General features: G+C 32.6%; 1 protein-coding gene across 1 annotated transcript in view; it reads right to left on the bottom strand.

Annotated features, from left to right (window-relative positions):
- The window catches only part of LOC105250130 (retinal guanylyl cyclase 2), a 72,203-nt gene that overhangs the window by 33,913 nt on the left and 19,781 nt on the right, over window positions 1–18,509 (bottom strand). Inside the window, exons 2-4 of the mRNA XM_011256074.2 lie at window positions 13,757–15,168; window positions 3,869–4,217; window positions 1,045–1,208 (exon numbers count right to left, since the gene is read on the bottom strand). Coding sequence (XP_011254376.1) covers window positions 1,045–1,208; window positions 3,869–4,121 — 417 coding nt within the window. The 5' untranslated portion in view covers window positions 4,122–4,217; window positions 13,757–15,168. The remainder of the gene's footprint in view (window positions 1–1,044; window positions 1,209–3,868; window positions 4,218–13,756; window positions 15,169–18,509) is intronic.

Below are 18,509 nucleotides of genomic sequence, written 5' to 3'. Positions count from 1 at the left end.
TTATTCCCAAAATATGCAAGTTTGTCTAAAACCAACTATTTGGCTAAAATAGTGATTCGAATCAATAATAAGTCGGACGTATCCTTTTTAGAAAATTTCTTATTATTTGGACATAAAATTTTGTAAATTTTATTTATTAATATAATTATATTCTTTATTAATATAATTTTTTTTCACTAGACAAGGAAATTGCAATGGAATAATTTTATTTGTCAAATTTTCTGGAATCTTTTGTTTCTCGAAATAGAGCAAATGTATCTTAATTGCCAACTATCATCGGTTCAACGCTTCCGATAATTGTACGAACCATGAGAAAACACTAACGAACAGATCTATGAGCAACGATTTACTCCTCAAGCGTGCGAATTTGTCTAAAAATAATTATTTGGATAAACTAAAGTAATCCAAGTCAATAATAAATCAGATGAATCTTTTAAAAAACTTTTCATTACTTTGACTTAAAATCTTATAAATCTTGATTATTACAATTTTCTTTATTAGACATGGACATTGCAATAAAATGGCTTTATCCGTAAAAATCAAATTTATAAATAAATCAATTTATAAATAAATTTATTAATAAATTCAAATCCATATAAACAATAATTTATTTCCAGAGATGCGCGAATTTATCTAGAATAAAATGACTTTATCGTAGAATAAAATGGCCGTATCAAATTTATAAATAAATCAATTTATAAATAAATTTATTAATAAATCCAAATCCATATAAACAATAATTTATTTCCAGAGATGCGCGAATTTATCTAAAATCTAAAAACTATTTAGATAAACTAGTGATTCAAATTAACAATAATCAGACGCGCTGGGAAAACTTTTCGTTTCTTTGCCGTGAAATTTTAGAAAACTTTATTAGTCCAATTTTCCTTAATCGGAAATTGCAAATGGAAATAGCTTTATTCGTGGCAAGTTTCGCGGAAGCTTTTGCTTCTGGAAATACACGTACCTTAATCGCCAACTATCGATTCGACTCCGATAATTGTGCCAACTGTCACGAGCACCAGTAAAGGTGAAAACACTTACCAACGGACAGGTCCACGTGAGCAATGGTTTATTTCCGAGATGGGCGAGTTTGGCGGCCACCTCGCAGATCGAGCTGTCAAGCGCGGCTATTACCGCCTTCGTGTTGCTCTCACCGACAGCGTGGATCAGCGCGCCGAGGCCCCCGGTTTCCGTCTCGCATGTCACTGGAAATTAATTAATTCCAACAGTTCCTCGCGAGAGAACTCGAGATGCACCTCAAGAAAGAAAGAAAAATAAGGGAAAACGCGACGTGTATTGATGGTGCAATTTTCAAGGGAGAGTCCTTGGCTATCGAGACTCTAATAAGCTCGCCATCTCCCCCCATTCGAGGAGCAAGCGATTCTTTCCTCTTCTCGCGTCTCGCTCATTGCAATTGATACCTAATAACATCGAACATCTCGCTTTGTTGCAGCTTCTTGAAGCCAGATTCCATCCAGATACGCGTCTTGGTACAAATACACGTGGTCGCCGGCGATTGTAACAGATATAATGGAAGCAGACAACACGGAGAGCTCTATTAGAGCATCCCGGAGAGCATCTATGGGTCTCTTACTGATACTCGAGGATGGTCCTCGGCGCGAATCCGATCTTCCCTCGCAATCGCGTATCAGTTTTATGTCACGCGGATCGTATTTTATACCGGAAGCTCGTCGTCGGCGGTCGACTTGGCGTCCGTTATCCGAGCAAAGTTTCGTCATTTCCGTGAAACGCGCGTTACAACGAGCAGAAAGCCCTCTTCGTATGTCTCGCCGACACTTGGCAGCCAAACATAATCGGTCGGGTCTTGATTCGAACACATAATTGGATTATTGGACGGCGCGTGATTCATGCGCATGCAAATTTAGAGCCGCTTCTGATACCGCGTAACGGAAACGCGCGAATGATTACATTACGGTCGCTCGATACATATTATATGTATGATGGATATACGTAATATGTAATATCGCGTATATATTCCGCGTGTGTACAGAGCGAGCGCGGAACGTTACATTAAAATTTAACATCATATCTTTGGCGTATAGCGAACATACACGAGTGGAGATATAATTAATTAACTCGCGGGAAAAACAACCGTCGCGTTACAACAATAGTGATTTGATTAATTGACGTTTGTATGAGATTACAATTCGCACGATGTTTCTCTTATCGCTAATTTCCGCCTATAGATTCTCGCGTATCATTTAATCAATACACTATTATACGTTGGTTTACCCGGCTTGTTAATTTTCGATCATTGTTTTTACGACCATTTTTATATTAAATAATCTCGATTCGAGATATTTTATGACAGATATTTGAAAATTGTAAAACGAAAGATGCCCCGAAATCTTTTTAAGGATGTTTTGTACCTATTTTTAAAAGGTTGAGAATTTAATAAAAATTGTACAGAATGTCCTTACATGTGTTTAGAATCTTCAGTACAATTTTTAAATCGATTCATTAAAGCGTTCACAAGTATAAGGATTTTAATTTGCATCGAATTAACATGTGTTCTTATGAGAAACGTAGTATTAAGAATGATTGGGATCAGTAAGCTAAAAATTTTGAATTTAATTTTAACTACGATTTGTTGGATTCTTTCTTAAATAATTTCTCTGTTAATTTTAATATTTAAATAGGCCTCTTAAAGGGACTGAAAATTTTCGAGCTTTCGATTAAAATATAAATAACATTTTAAAATTCTGTATCTTTTTAAAATTCTAAAAATTTTAATTAGCAAGATACTTAAGGATGTTTTGTACCTATTTTCAAAATATTGAGAATTTAATGAAAATTGTACAGAATGTTCTTACATGTGTTTAGAATGTTCAGTACAATTTTTAAATCGATTCACTAAAGCGTTCACAAGTATAAGGATTTTAATTTGCACCGAATTAACATGTGTTCTTATGGGAAACATATAACCACGTCGATTGAAATGACGAAAACACATGGAAGTAATATTTAGAATTTGTTTAAAATTTGCAAAAATTTAGATACAGAGGAAATATTTGGTCAAATAATATTATACAAGTACTAACTGGTTAAAAAGATATTAAATATAATTCAATGAAGTTAGCCATGTATCTGTCACAAGGCAAAATTCTCTGCTAAAAGTTAATAATTTCGATTAACAAAATTCGGAATATTTCAGTAAAAACGCAATAAATATTAAAAAATACATCTCTGCACTATAGTTAAGATCAAATTGTAATTATTCCACACAATTTCTCATATTCAAAATACACCAAAAGTGGATATTCGTCAATATTGATTTTCAGCTTTTTGCTGGGATTGTATATACAGAAAATCCTTAAATTAATAAATAAATTTTTTGAACAGAATTTAGGATTCCATTTGTTCATTTTTTATTTAACGTGACATGAATATTCCATATTTTGTTATTTTCTTCCACGTCTTTCGCTTCTTTAGACGATCCCTAATTCAAGAAGGAATTCCATTTATAAACTCGTCTGTTCAAGAGCAAAATTCAGAAAAGGATTCTATTTATAAATTTTTCGTAATTTCGAAAGCTCTTGAACACGTGAAATATACATGGGGATAAACACACCTGAAAATGACGCGTAAATTTATAAATAGAATTTTACCGTGTATTTCAAATCTAAAGAAGCTTTCGCAGAACCACGTTATAAAAGCTCGAATTATGAATCGTTTAAAACGAGCTTAAAAAAGATAATCCTTATGTGAACTATTTGAATTCCTCGCCAATAATAATTCGCGAGTAATGGCTTTTTATAAAAATTTCATATCCGAGATATCTCGCATCATCGATGGCAATCCGTATCGACAAATTCATCCTGAGATAAGTAGGGATTTTACTCACGGGATCTCGGCATCACGCTGATCGAGAGCTCGCCGGCCACCTCGTCGGACGCGGCCAAGTGATCCTGTATCTCGGTGACGTTGATCTCCCGGTCGCATTTCTCGCCCAGGAAGACCACCACGTCCCCGCCGCGGGCCACCTCCGTGAGATAGGTGGACGTGCACGAAATACGAGCGGCGTCGGTCGCTGAGGGGGGAAAGCACCCGGATAGGATCGCGATCGGGAGCCACCAGCGGAAACAGTTCCCGGCCATGGGCCCTTGGACCCTGCCGATCGCGACGTCACCGCTACCACGGCGAGACGACACCCTTGCCCCGTCGAGATTCGCCCCCTCTCACCTTCGAGCGGTCTGCACAGATGACGTGACAAGATTACATTTTTTTACAGGAAAGGTATTTTCCTGTAAAATTGTTTTTTATGGCAGTCTCAAATAAAATCCACACCGGAGAATCAATTTTCCAGCGCAAATTATAATTTCTGTAATAATTTATATAATTTCTATCCATATTTAAAATCTGGTTTTAAAATACGTCTCTCATTGTCTTTATTAATAATAAAATTGTAATGTCTCGTGTATATTTTTGCTAATAAATATGACATTTAATAATAATTAATTAGAATGAAAATAAATGATAATATGATAATAATAATAATAATAATAATAATTTTTTTATTTTTGAAGAATTCATGTTGTATGCGAGATAATGCGTGGGCCAACTCAAAAGTAAATATTGCAGATAAAATAATGAAAGCAAGGCAGTTTTTTGTTCGCGGAATACATGATCCTTTTCTGTCTCGCAGCTTAATTAGCTCTTTGACATCTCGGTCGAATCCACCGGCCAGATGACATTTCTCTAACAAGTCGGATGCTCTTTCACGCAAGAGAGAGTCTCTCTCCTCTCGGGAGGATCGGTGGTTCCGGTGATGACATACGGATGCTAACGTGAAAAATTGCGAACAAAGTTATATGGGCTTTCGTAAGTTTGACGAGCAACAGGCAATATAGCGCATTATATATTTATGAATCGATATTATTTTTAAAATGTCATTTCTGAGAGATTTTATATTTGCTCCAGTGTAAAACGAATAAAAGTAGAGAAACGTGTATAATGTTTTAGTTTAGAAGAAATAATTTTGTGACCTCGATAATTGATAATTAATATTTAAAATTCTAATGCCCTAAAAAAAAGTTTCCGACAGATAAATTAATAATAGATTGATTAATTTGCAGATAAAAATGTGCGAGAATAGATTCTTGGATTTAAAAAAAATTTGTAAATACATTTTATTTATTAAATATAAATTATTTATTAAATTTATTTAATAAATAATTTATATTTAATAAATTTATATTTAATAAATATATTTAAAAATTTATATTTAATAGATATAAATTATTTATTAAATTTATTTAATAAATAATTTATATTTAATTTATATTTAATTTATTTATTAAATATAAATTCGTCAATATAAACAATTGATATTCAAAATTCTAAAGTTTAAAAAAAATGATTCCGAAAATTATGAAATAGTGAATTGATTACGAAATTCACAGATAAAAATATGTGTAAAGAAAAAATAGACTCCGGGATTTAATTTGTAATTATATTTCATTTATTAAAGCCAGAAGATATGAGGGTTAAATGTCGCCGTCGACTGATGAATATTAAAATAATTATTTCACGCCCATGTTAACCATTGACGCGCAATCTCGTTAATCGTTGTCGCCGCAACGACATTTATGGGGCGACTGAGGAAAAGTTGGCGAGAAATGTTGTGGAAACTTTTAAAGTGAAAAATCGCCGAAAAAGTCGTTTTTTCGTCCTCGTCATACGTGGCCCTCGGTCAATCCATCAGCTTTAAAACCCTTTCGGTGAAAACGCGCGAGGATAAAGGCAACAGAGAGCTGTATCCTAGTTTTTCACCAGAAAACACGTTGGGCATCGTGTTGTAAAAACTATGCACTAACTGCGTGCATTTTTTTTTTTTAATGTTACTGCGCGATCAAAACTACACGATGCCCGATACATGTTTTTATATCGCCCCATCGTTGCAGGTTGATGTAAAAAGTTGTGAAGGCGATTTGAAAGAAAATAATTCTTACTTTATTCGATAAATATGTTTAATCAATATATAAATAGTTTTATAGCTAATTAGCTTTATTAGCTTTTATAATAATTACCTTTACATTTTATAATCCATTTTTTGATTTTTATTTTTAAAGCCGACTGTCTTGAATTGTCGATAATTAAATTTGGATTATATTTTTAGACACGATAACAGCAACTTTTTGGCGAAATGATATTTTTAAAACATGAGTGAAAAATAATTTTAATTCACGCAATAAAGCCTTGATTTCGTAATATCGTATTTTATTCTATCAATATCGCAATTTTAAATATTTTAATAAAATAATTACCGATATCTCGAGGAAATTAATTATTTATTGTAACGTAGACACTAATTTAAATAATTACTTAATCAATTATAATCAATCATACAATTATTAAATAATAATTAACAATTTATATAACAAAAAACAAGAATTATTTCCCTTCGAGATCGTTCACTTGTCACATCGAAATTAATCCCGTTGTACAACTACTCTTTTAGGACCGATTGTAACTAGATAAAGATCGATTGCTCCTCGTTGACACGCATACCGCGACAAAGGCCACGTGTGAACTTACGATATTTATCGGATTACTTCCATTTAGTCGCGTGATTATCGAGCTTTTGAGGCTCCATCTCGCACGAAAATTATCTCAATGACAAATGTGCACGGACTAACATCTCTCGAATAACACCAGGTTCCCATTGCGCTTTGTTTAAGTAGATTTGCGCGTAATTCGACGTTCCGCATTTCTCACCTCGACTGATTTAACGTTATCATCGTATGCACAGTTGAATACCGCATGTGTACGATTTGTCTTCTCTGGGTTACTTTGGAGGAAGAGGATTTAAATTTTAGAAAATTTTTAAAGAAAAGGTCGCCTCGTTGAAACAATTTTTGAAGACTAACGATTCGTTTTCCATAAATAAATATATAATAAATTATAAATAAATTATATAATAAATTATATCCAAATAAATGATATAATAACACTATATTTAAAAGCGATTTGTTCATCGATACTTTTAATCATGTAATAATGGCAATTTAAAATGATAAAAATTGATATTTTTATTAAAATGATTGGGGTTTTATATTACTGATTAAACCATATTCAAATAAAATCAAAACAACGATCCATTTGTCAAAATTAATTTTGAGTCGTGAAGAATTAAATACATGGCGTTATATTTTCTTCTGTGAGATTTTAAAAGGAGAAGACTTGAATTTGAAGAAAGAATTGTCTCGTTAAAAATTTTCAAAAATAGATGATTCTTTCTTGATATCCAAATAAATCATGACATATTTGAAAGTGATTTGTTCGTCGATATTTTTAACCATGAAATAAGGAATTTAAAATGATAAAAATCTGGATATCTTTTTATTTTCATCATGACTGGTTTTGTATTATTTAATTAGATAATATTCAAATAAGATCAAAATATTGATTTATTTGTCAAAATTAATTTTGAGTCGTAAAGAATTAACACTATGGCATTATATTTTATATATATTTTCAGGATAAATAAGGACGACAAAAATTTCTTAATAAGCTTCTGAAAGAAAGATTCGATATCTATGATATCTATAACAACCTCTTGTGTGCGAAATTTGTTATATTACTACCTATTGGCAATGATGATTCCCATCATCATACCATTATACCATTATACCTATTGGCAATGATAATTACTATCATTATACCATTTCGAGAGCAGAAAAGTGCACTTTTCTATCGTGATGGAATATTAAATTGGTCCTTGGGTCGGATATCGATGGAGAATTCGCGATGGAAATAGATAGATAAATTTTTCCAATGGAAGGAACATTATTTTCTCCCGACTGTTTTTAAAAAGATGTAGGCATTCTCCAAGTCCTTTCGCGTATGCGAGTCCCATTCGTGTTATCGAATGCGTCTGAATCAAGGGGCTTTTATCCCCGCGGAAGCCGCGAAGGATTCAATTCGTGTGTAGACTGTAAATCTACTTGTTAAAAAATTCCTCGGGAGAGAGTCGCTCTAGCGCGGATACAGAATAATTTATATTCGCATAATCCTCTCTCCGACTTGCGTGAACACGCAAAACACGTCCGAAAGCTTTTCATCCTTCGCGATTGAATTATCCAAGTCGTGTCGTGTCGACATGACTTCACATATACAATTGTCGCGAGTAACATTCAGGTATTAGTCTCAATTTACGCGGACATTTATGACCGACTAGAAGCTTGTTAAGCCGGGAAAATTGCCGTCATGTAATTATATTGGACGGGTAACGCCGAGTTATTATCGCCCGGCGCTCGATATTTGATTGAAGACAATTGTCGGACCGACGCTTCGAATTCTCTCTCTGGGGTTGCACGAGATACCAAGATTAGTCTTGATATTGTCTTATTTTATCTCGAGATAAGATTTTTTAATTAAGTATGAAGACAGTATTCAAATTATCAAATTAAGATTGTCAAGATTATTGTGATAATTTACAAATATACGTTTTAGATTTTATTTTATTTTGAAATCTTTTAATTGTGAAATCAATAATCCTTTAATTTTCAAGATTATTAATTTCGAAAAAACGCTAAAATATATTTTTGTAAATTAGATGAGAAAAATTTATTATATAATATATAATATATAAACTATTATATAATATTATATATAAATTTAAAGAATTTTATTTAATAAATAAAAGTCTATATTAATGCATTTAGAAACAATTTTAGTTAATAAAAAAACGTTTATATTAATTTAGAAAGTTTATATTAGTTTAGAAACAATTTTATTTAATAATTTTAAAGAATTTTATTTAATAAATAAAAGTTTATATTAATGCATTTAAAAACAATTAATACAATAAGCAAAATAAACTGTAAAATTAAAATGTAAAATTTTATGTGCTTCAATTTTATATTGCATTCTGATATCATTATATACATTTTTATTACATGTTTTAAAAAATAAACGAATATATGACATAAATAATTGTCTGAAATTATATTATACTAACTATATAATTTTAAACAATTGTAATAAAATCAAAACAAGGTGAAATTTTTGCCATAAAAATTCACTCAGAATTATGACAAGATTTTTAAAAATTTTCAATATCAGTATAACATTTTTATAAATATTATTCTGTCTCCTTGAGTCTTGTGTAACCCTATCTCTCTCCGATGTTTCCTCCCTTTAACACGCTATAAATGCCGTTAACGATAATGGCAAATTAACCGGGGAAATTTGTGCCAGCGCCTCTGGGAGGCGCTCCGTGATTTCCGTATTTACGAAAGCCCCAACAACTTTCGAGAGCCAATCTCAATGAAATGAGATGCATCGGTTCCTGATGGATACTCGTTCTACAATTTCCGGGCGGAAGAAAGTTCGCCTGCATGCGAAACGGGGTTTATCCCGGGATTATCGCGACTCGACATTGTTAAATTGGAAACGTACAATGTGGGAGATGTCGGGCAATGTTGAAAAAAAATGACGCGACGATTCTCTTGAATTTTTTTATAGTCGCTATTTTATAGACGATAGTAAGAATTGAAAGTTTTCTAGAACATTTCCGGTCGATTCGCAGAAAGAACTGCTCAATTACTTTTATTCCGATAAATCCAAATCGCTGGATTCATTTCCCCGCGCAATCTCTTTTTAAGTATTCATACATGTTTTGCAAAAATGAAATAATCAGAGAATTTTTATAAATAAATTAAATACTTTAAATGAATTAAATAATTGAATTCTAAAATAATAAAATAAATGTAATAATGAATTAAATAATTAAATTCTAAAATAGTAGAATAAATGTAATAATGAACTAAATAATTAAATTCTAAAATAATAAAATAAATGTAATGATGAATTAAATAATTAAATTCTAAAATGATAAAATAAATGTAATAATGAATTAAATAATTAAATTCTAAAATAATAAAATAAATGTAAGAGAGATGTTAGAGAGTGTGTATATATTATCTAAATTCATTTTCTCTCGATACATAATATCTGATATGTCATCCGATACGTTACTCATTATTCCGTAATGATGCTATATTGAAATCGTATTATATTCATATGCGCCACTTTCGCGATCGCAGACAATTCCATTATTTCTTTTTACATCTTCGTTATATCGTTCTATTCGGATCAATAAATCATTCGCTCATCATTAAAATTTTTTTATTGTTCCTCCGCGCGATCTAATTATATTATGCTTCATTTGAAATTTAACGCAATTATTTATTACTTTACGCAATTCAACAAGTTTAAGCTTAATCGAACTTTTAGAATTTTACATTTTTCGAATAATGCAATCTTTTATACAAAACTCTTGAGTAAAAGTAGAAAACGTCTTTAATGAATTGTGAAGAAAATTGCATGAAAATATATTAATAAATATTAATAAAAAATGTATTAATTATGCATAATTATATTTTTTACTTTCCATCTTTAACTGTATTTTTAAATAAATTTATTTCGCTTTATATTTTTACACAATGTCTTATTTGGCAAAAAATGTGGAGCTTTTTAATATTGTATTTTCGAAAATAATATTATTATTTACTATCTCCTTCAAATTATCAAAAGCGTTTCATATTTCTGTTTAAAACTGCACGAATCGGCAACGTTCGCTTAAAACAACTATTCGATCACTTAATTTCTGTAGAGATGTAAATTTCAGAGGCCAATGGCACATCGTTGGCACATCGAATCCAATTCAATTCACGTAAATTGCGGAAAGAATGAGATCAACAGGTGACGAATTCGTCATGACATAAAGCAAGATAAATTATCAGCGGGCCTGAGAAGTTTAACATTGATAAAGCTGTTGCGTTGCCTTTCCAGAAATAAGTCACCGAGTCGAGCAACGCGGTCCATTTACTTTAACGCGTAATTTTGTCTTTCTCAAATAAAATTTCACGCGGACAATTCGTTTACGGAAAAATTTAATTAAAGAAATTTCATTCATTAAACCTTTTGTACCAGGGTTTATTAATTTGAAAATTTTAATTGGAATAATTTTTGACTTGAAAAGAGATAAAAAAATTAAAATGTAGAACATTCATTTTAAAAACTTATATTTTTTTATTATTTTTTAAATAGTTATTTAGGGAAAAAAAGATATTTTAATTCATTTTTATTATATCCAGTTTTTTTCCTTTATGAATTTGATTTAAATATAAATTTTATTATTATTATTTATAAATTATTATAAATAATTAATATTTAAATTAAACACACAGTTAATATATAAATTTATAAGATAGTATATGAAAATTTAATTTTGACATTTTAAGATAATTAATTATATTTCATAAATTATAAAAATGTTTCTAATATACTTGAAATTTTGAATAAATTTAATTAATTTAACTAATTTATTTTAATTGTAAAAGAAAGAAGACGATAAGAGATAAAAGTCAAATAATTACAAGTGCGAAAAAAGCATAGAAAATTACAAATTTGCAACATTTATCTACTTTTTTGTATCTATCGCACATCTCACACTGTTTTTCATTCTAATTACGTCATTAATTTAATTCTACTTATATCATTAACTTCTGTTTATTTAATTATGCGATTCATTAAGGTAGCTTACTCAAGGTAAATTCTATCCATTTTTCTTTCATAATACGTAATAATCTTTTTTTTTAGAAAGAAAAAAAGTATTTAGTCTCCTGAAATATTAACATTATATATTGCCGAAAAGATTAAAACAAACAAGTTTTACGAATTATTTTCAGTAATCGTAGCGGTGTCATATATTACAAGTTGGAAAATCGGGTCAACTGTTATACGCTTCAACTTTGAAACTATTGATATATTGCTAAAATAACAATGGACATATAAGCGCGTCAATATCGTATTGGTTTAGGAAGTATACTACAGCTCAAGTATATGATATCGTTTTTTTAAAAAAAAAAGGTAAGAAAGGCGCCAAGTTTATACACTAATTGTATCTAACTGTTGTTGAAAAAAGATTTTAATTAAAGAAACTTGGCGCTGTCAATATAAAATTAATACATAATCCAATTAAATATATATTTAAAAAATTGGAACATATTTTAATTATTAATCTAACATTTAAATTTATTAGCTTAATTTCTTTAATTAATTTATATTGATTTATATTTGAAAAGTTAGACTTTCAAACTGAACAATATACTAATAAAATTGGCAGCGCCAGGTCTTTTTAACTAAAATTTTTTGTTTCATATTAATTTTCAGTTTTCAATTTTCAAATAAATTTTTAATTTTTTAATATTATTATTTTTGGAAATTAAAACAATCGTTTCGTATAACAGTGTTTTCAATTAAAATATTTCCACTTGTATGTATATCGTGTATGTATGTATATGTGTATAATAATTTATGTAAATTGTGTAATTGTGTATTGTTATGTAATTTATGTAAAATGTACTTACCACGTATCTCGTTGATCCATTATTTAAATTTTCTTTCTTTCTCTTGCGCTCTTTGTTGTTTCTCGTGGCACTCAAATTTCTCATGGCATTTGCACTCACTCAAATTCCTCAATGGCACTTGCACTCACTCGCGCAAATACTCGCAATTGCATTTGAAAAAGAAATTCGGCGATATACGAAGCGTATTGGATCACTATTTGCTCTAGTGTCGCCGTACGAATGATAACAAGGTGACATGTAAACAATAGCGGGCTTGCTATACTCTCTGCCCGAAGTACGTAAAATATTCCAGCAGAGGGGATTAAGAATATATTCGGAAAAAGTGTAACGAGCCCGCTATTGTTTACACGTCACAGCCTTGTTATCATTCGTACGATGGCACTAGAGCAGTCAAGTAGTGATTCGATACGCTTCGTATGTATATTATCGAATTTCTTTTTCAAACGCAATTGCGAATATTTGCGCGAGTGAATTCAAGTGCCACGAGGAAGTTGAGTGAGTGCAAGTGCCACGAGGAACAAAGAGAGCAAGAGAGAAAAAGGAAATTTAAATAACGGATGGATCAACGAGATATATGGTAAGTAATTTACATAAATTACTTATATAATATGCCATATGTGAATCATTTCTTAACTCCTTAACTATGGGTATGTATTCATAATGTTAAAGCTCCAGACGTAAAAATAAAATTTCGATAACCGCTAATAATTATTAAAAAAGTGCCCACTAAAAAAGTAAATAAATAAAATTGAATGAATAAAATACATAGACTCGAGACAGTATAACGTGAACGAAAAAGTGAACTATAAATACAAACGCCAAAAATGTAGCGCGATTATGATTCACATTATATTATAGGGAATAGTACATATTTAATATACATATTTAATATTATCGACTTTATTTTAAGAAATCTTAAAAAATTTCAGTAAAATAATTACAATAATTTAAAAACCATTTATATATTTTATAAGTTCTTTAATTAAATTTTCTTTTTACTTTTCTGTTTTATATTAATTTTCAATTTTCAATTTTTAAATAATTTTTTTTTTACTTTTTTGTTTTATATTAATTTTCAATTTTTAAATAAATTTTTTAATATCGTTATTTCTGAAAATTAAAACAACCATTTTGAACAGTGTTTTCAATTAAAATACTTTCATAAAGAGTTTTACAAAAAGATTTTTATTATATATTCTGCCATATATATAAAAATCCTTTTATAATTTTCTTTCTCTTACAATTAGCGCAATTCATAAGCTTTATGATTGACGATATAACACAAAATACTTTGTGTCCATATTGTGATAAATTGGCGAATTTTGTTTTATCGAGGGAAAAAGTAAACCACGTACCTGAAAAGTGCTACACGTTGGCGACGAAGGTCTCGTTTGCTTGGGTCAGCATCTCACGAATTTCCGCTTCTACATGATGACGGCACGTTCATGCGTCGCGCTCCCTTCCTCAATTAAACACCCCTTGGGGCAAAAATGATGAAAGTATCCTCCTTCAAACTGGATATCGCGCGACCCGCTTTCGCGCCTTCATTTTTGCTACATTTTGTCGCGTCAAGAACACCGCGTCATGCTAGTTTTTCGCTTGGTCGGAATTTAAAGTCCCGTTAGCGCACACGGGGAGATTCGACAGGGGATTGCGAAACATTGACCTAATTCATGGCAGCAACAGTTGCGCCATTATTCCCATCGTGACGTTCGCGATTTTTGCTCAAGGCCTCATCGGGCCAATTTCGAAATTTCCTTTTTTTTTTTCCCCGAGCCCACCGGTTGACGAGATTTCACGTGTATTCGCAGTTCCAATCTTCCACAGCGGTGATGACACAGCCGGAGCTATCGGCCAAGGTTCGACCTGGATCGAGACTGTTAATCTAAAATTTTTCGAGTCCAACGCGAATTACATTAGAAATATCTTTGTGGCCGCGCGGCAATCTTCCAGTTCGTTAAACTTGCTCGATCGGCGAATCTCGAGTTTCGCGGCTATATCCGATTGTGCAAATTGCAGTCATTAATTCGATTCTCCGATATCTCCATCCTGGAAACACACACGTACACGTGACGTTCCAGTCGAGAGCGGCCGAGCTCTGTTAAGCTTTCCTCTCCCCGATTGCGCTCGCAATCTCACGTCCCGAGTCCCATTTCCGACAAGTCTGTTCCTCCAGAAGCATCGTTATCCGCGTGCAACGTTCATACGTTATCGCCAGAAACATATACACATCCGAGTTTCCGACTGGATCTTAGCTCCTCAGGATCGGCCGAGCTGCCAATCAGCTGGCAATAAGCGTACCCGATTTAACCGCGAGGCGATATCGAGCGCACTGCTTCCACTGGTCTACGTCGGGATCTGGACGACCGATTCGACCTTGACTGGGATCCTTCACAAGCTATACATATGCATGAGGGTCCCGTCCCGGAAGCGGGGGATACGTCGACCGGGGAGGCGCTGAATCGAGGTCGTTGTTTTTCGAGGGTCGTTGAAGGAAGGAGGAAGGGATGGAACGAGGGTCGATCCCGGCGACGCGGCTCTACTCGTCCCAATTCGCGAGTGCGTCCCGATGCCGTCTCATCCCAGTGGAACGACTCGATCCATCGGTATCGCGATGCGACATCCAGCTCGAATGCGGTCCCCGCATCGTGACGGGAATTTCGGCGGGAATTGGGGCAAGCCCCGAAATCACTGACGAGGGATTAATACCCCGAACCGATTACGGGAGGCGCGATGGCTGACGGCGGGGCCGGTGAGGTCGCAGCATCTGTAACAGATAATGAAAGCCGGTGATTGCGAGAGCCGTCGATATGATTCTAGGTTAATTCCGGAAGGCCCACGGGCTTCCGGCAGGCGCGCATTAACGCGATACGCGCGTTCGATGGGGAAACAATGAGCCTATAGACTGAAAAAACTGATTGGTAATGATTATCAAATATACATATTTAGTTGTGAATTTTAATGGAATATTTGATAAATATTACCATATTTGATAATAATTACTAAATCTTCAATTGGTCTAGTTGCAAACAAATTTTGTTTGCAATTGAATCAATTAAACAATTTAGTAATAATTATTAAATATTTAATACTTATTATAAAATCTTTGATGATTGTTATTAAATGTGTATTAAATTGTTGTAAATATTACTAAATCATTCAATTTAAGATTATTAGATATTTGATAATTATTATTAAATGATTTAGTTAGGTCAACATGTTTGATAAAATAATTGATAATTATTAACAAATTTTGGTAAGATAGTCGTGTAAAGTTTCGCGCGTTTCAGATATTAAATTGATTTTATAAGTAAATGTCCGGCAAATAAACAAAAATAATCCGTTCATTACCTATTTTAAAGTGCAATATGCAAGTATAAATTATAAATGAAAAAATAATAATTAAAAAATTTGATTTTAATTAATTTTAATTTTTTAATTTCTCGTTATCATGATCTAGTTAAAATTACCAAATATCTGATAATACTTATTAAATATTATTTTCTGCTACCAAAATTTGATTACAGTTATTAAAGTTTTGTTAAACGAATCAAATTTGTAATTGAATGAATTAAATTTAAATAGTCTAAACTAAATATTTTATTTACTTAATTAATTTTTTTTGCAATTGTTACCACACATTTAATTAGAACTATCTGCCCAAATCATTTACTAATTGTTATTAAATTCTAGTGTTTACTACTAAATTCTTTTTTCAGTGTATTCATCGGGGAGCGAGCAGATATTATTTATCAGGGCAACGTGTTTCCTCGTTAAATCCGTCAGAAATCGAACGGAAGTCGGAGAAACCGAGAGGATCGACGTCGCTCATTTATAGACGCTTTCGGCAAACTTAAAAGTTGCGAATCGTATCGTAGGATTAATGTCGTCGAGCTCCGCCGAGAGACATTACGTCGCGGATAAATTGGTTTCTCGTCGAAAATACGATTTCTCATTTAATAGCGAGTCGGGCAAACGTTACCCGGATATGCTGAAAACGCATCTTGGCTAAATTTATTACGGAAGTTGGGAGTGATTTTGCGGGGGCTATGAATAAAGATTGATACGCGACGCGCGTCAGGCAGCTGCAGCTAATGAAAGCCCGGGGCTTACGAGCCCCGATTAATCCCGGCTCGATCCTATCCCCGTTCCGTGTTCGTTACGTGTGATGGACTAAGGATAAGTTAATTAGCCTTCTGAGCCTAGACACGGTATTAAATACTGAGAGTGAATCGAGTATTATCCAACAGCAGCTACAGTTGTAAGTGACATTTTGCGGGGAAATTCGGTAAAGGCTTCACGTACATCTGCGATAGAATTGATGGCGCGGTTGGGTCTCTTGAAGCGCGATTAATTTTAACATGCGCAAGGATTTTTAATTATTATTCATCGTGTCAATATTAAAAGAAGCTTGTCTAATTAAACGATGCTCTCGTTTGCATAAAATATGTGAATCTTACAGCATTAACAATTATTAATATAATTTATTTACGTGAAGTTACCTCCAACTTTTTAAATGGGACACTCTATATACTTTTGTATATTCTTGTAGCTTGCCTCAAGAGCTTTCCAAAACACTATAATAAAGTATTTTTTTATTGAGTACTTTCCGAGTTATGAGGCTTAATATAATATCTTAATTTTATATAAACCATAAAATATCTAGTAAAATATTTATTTCTCGATTATCTTACTTTAATACTTTTATGTACTAAATAATGAAAGGAATCAATTGAGGTAAAGAAAACACATAATTGTTTCGAAGAAAAAATATGTAATTTGCAATTAATAATTCCATATTTTTTCTTAAAAACAACTGTGTGTTTTCTTTATACCAATTGATTCCTGCCATTAATTTGTACATAAAAGTATTCAGGTAAGATAATAAAAAAATGAATATTTTACTAGATATTTTATGATTTATGTAAAATTGAAAAATTATTTCAAGCCTCATAACTCAATGAAAAAATACTTCATTATAGTGTTTTGGAAAGCTCTCGAGGCAAACTACAAGAATATGTAAAAGTATGTAGGGTGTCCCATTTACAAAGTTGGAGGTGATCTTCACCTGATCTTCAGGTAACTCTTCAAGATCAAACTAATGGCATCTTATGTTCCCCTTCAAGCCATACAACTTTTGTCTAAAACATTTTTGTCTTAAACTTATGGATTTTGAGATATTTCAATGCGTAGATTAAAATGGCCTGTCCTATATATGCGTATGTAAATTCGCGAGGAACATTATCGAGAGATGTGACGCATTTGTCTTTTATCCCGAGGGGTCGATATGCATGGGCTAATTCATATTTCATGAAATGAGCTGCCGCGGAAAGACGGAAAGTTTGCGAATAAAATAAAGCGATTATGCGCATCTCGCTGGCCGCGATAATGAGCAAAGTTTTCCGATCGCGTCTGACAAGCGTGCACCTGTCACAGGATTGTGACAGCGGTCGACTTGTCCTCCCCCGCGAAATACGGATGCGCAACGCGAATATCGTTAATGGAAACGTGTAATGCGCTTTCCAGGACAAATCGATCCCGAAGCCTCGAATATCCCGAGCGAAGCTCTCGTCTTCCGTTCGTGCAAACTTGCCCTCCTAATGCGACCCTACAGCGTTATTAAACTTCTGGAAATGGATGTGGTAGCGTTTACAAGCGCGGCAAGGGAATATGTGACTCTTTAAAAAGGAGGGATATCTTTTTAACGAAACCTGTTCGATTAATCTTCTCATTCGAGTGCGTGGAATATAAATTGCACTAAAGAAGGGCTGTACGTCGATAATCCATTTAAAGCCGTCTCTTCACATAAATTAGATCGGAGAGCACAACTATGCGTAGTCCACGCTTAAGCCACCCCTTAACTCGGTAGTCGGTTAACTCTCTAAAGGATTAAGTAGATCGCTTAATCCTCTAGTCTAGTCGGTTCGATAAGAAACTCGTGTAACATTACTCCATTACATTTAAGGATTAAATCATTTGATGAAATAATATTGTATCGCATATCGCAATTCCCCTTTCATGGAGAATTAAATCGTATTATATTATAATTAAAAGGAGATTGACAGAATGTTTCAAAATTAAGCGGATGTCCTTTTAAATAAAATCTGA

The sequence above is a fragment of the Camponotus floridanus genome, unplaced genomic scaffold (genome assembly GCF_003227725.1).
Source record: "Camponotus floridanus strain SB8 unplaced genomic scaffold, Cflo_v7.5 scaffold32, whole genome shotgun sequence".
Lineage (NCBI taxonomy): Eukaryota > Metazoa > Arthropoda > Insecta > Hymenoptera > Formicidae > Camponotus > Camponotus floridanus.
Note: the sequence above shows the minus strand (reverse complement) of the source record. Positions and strands in the feature narration are given on the sequence as shown.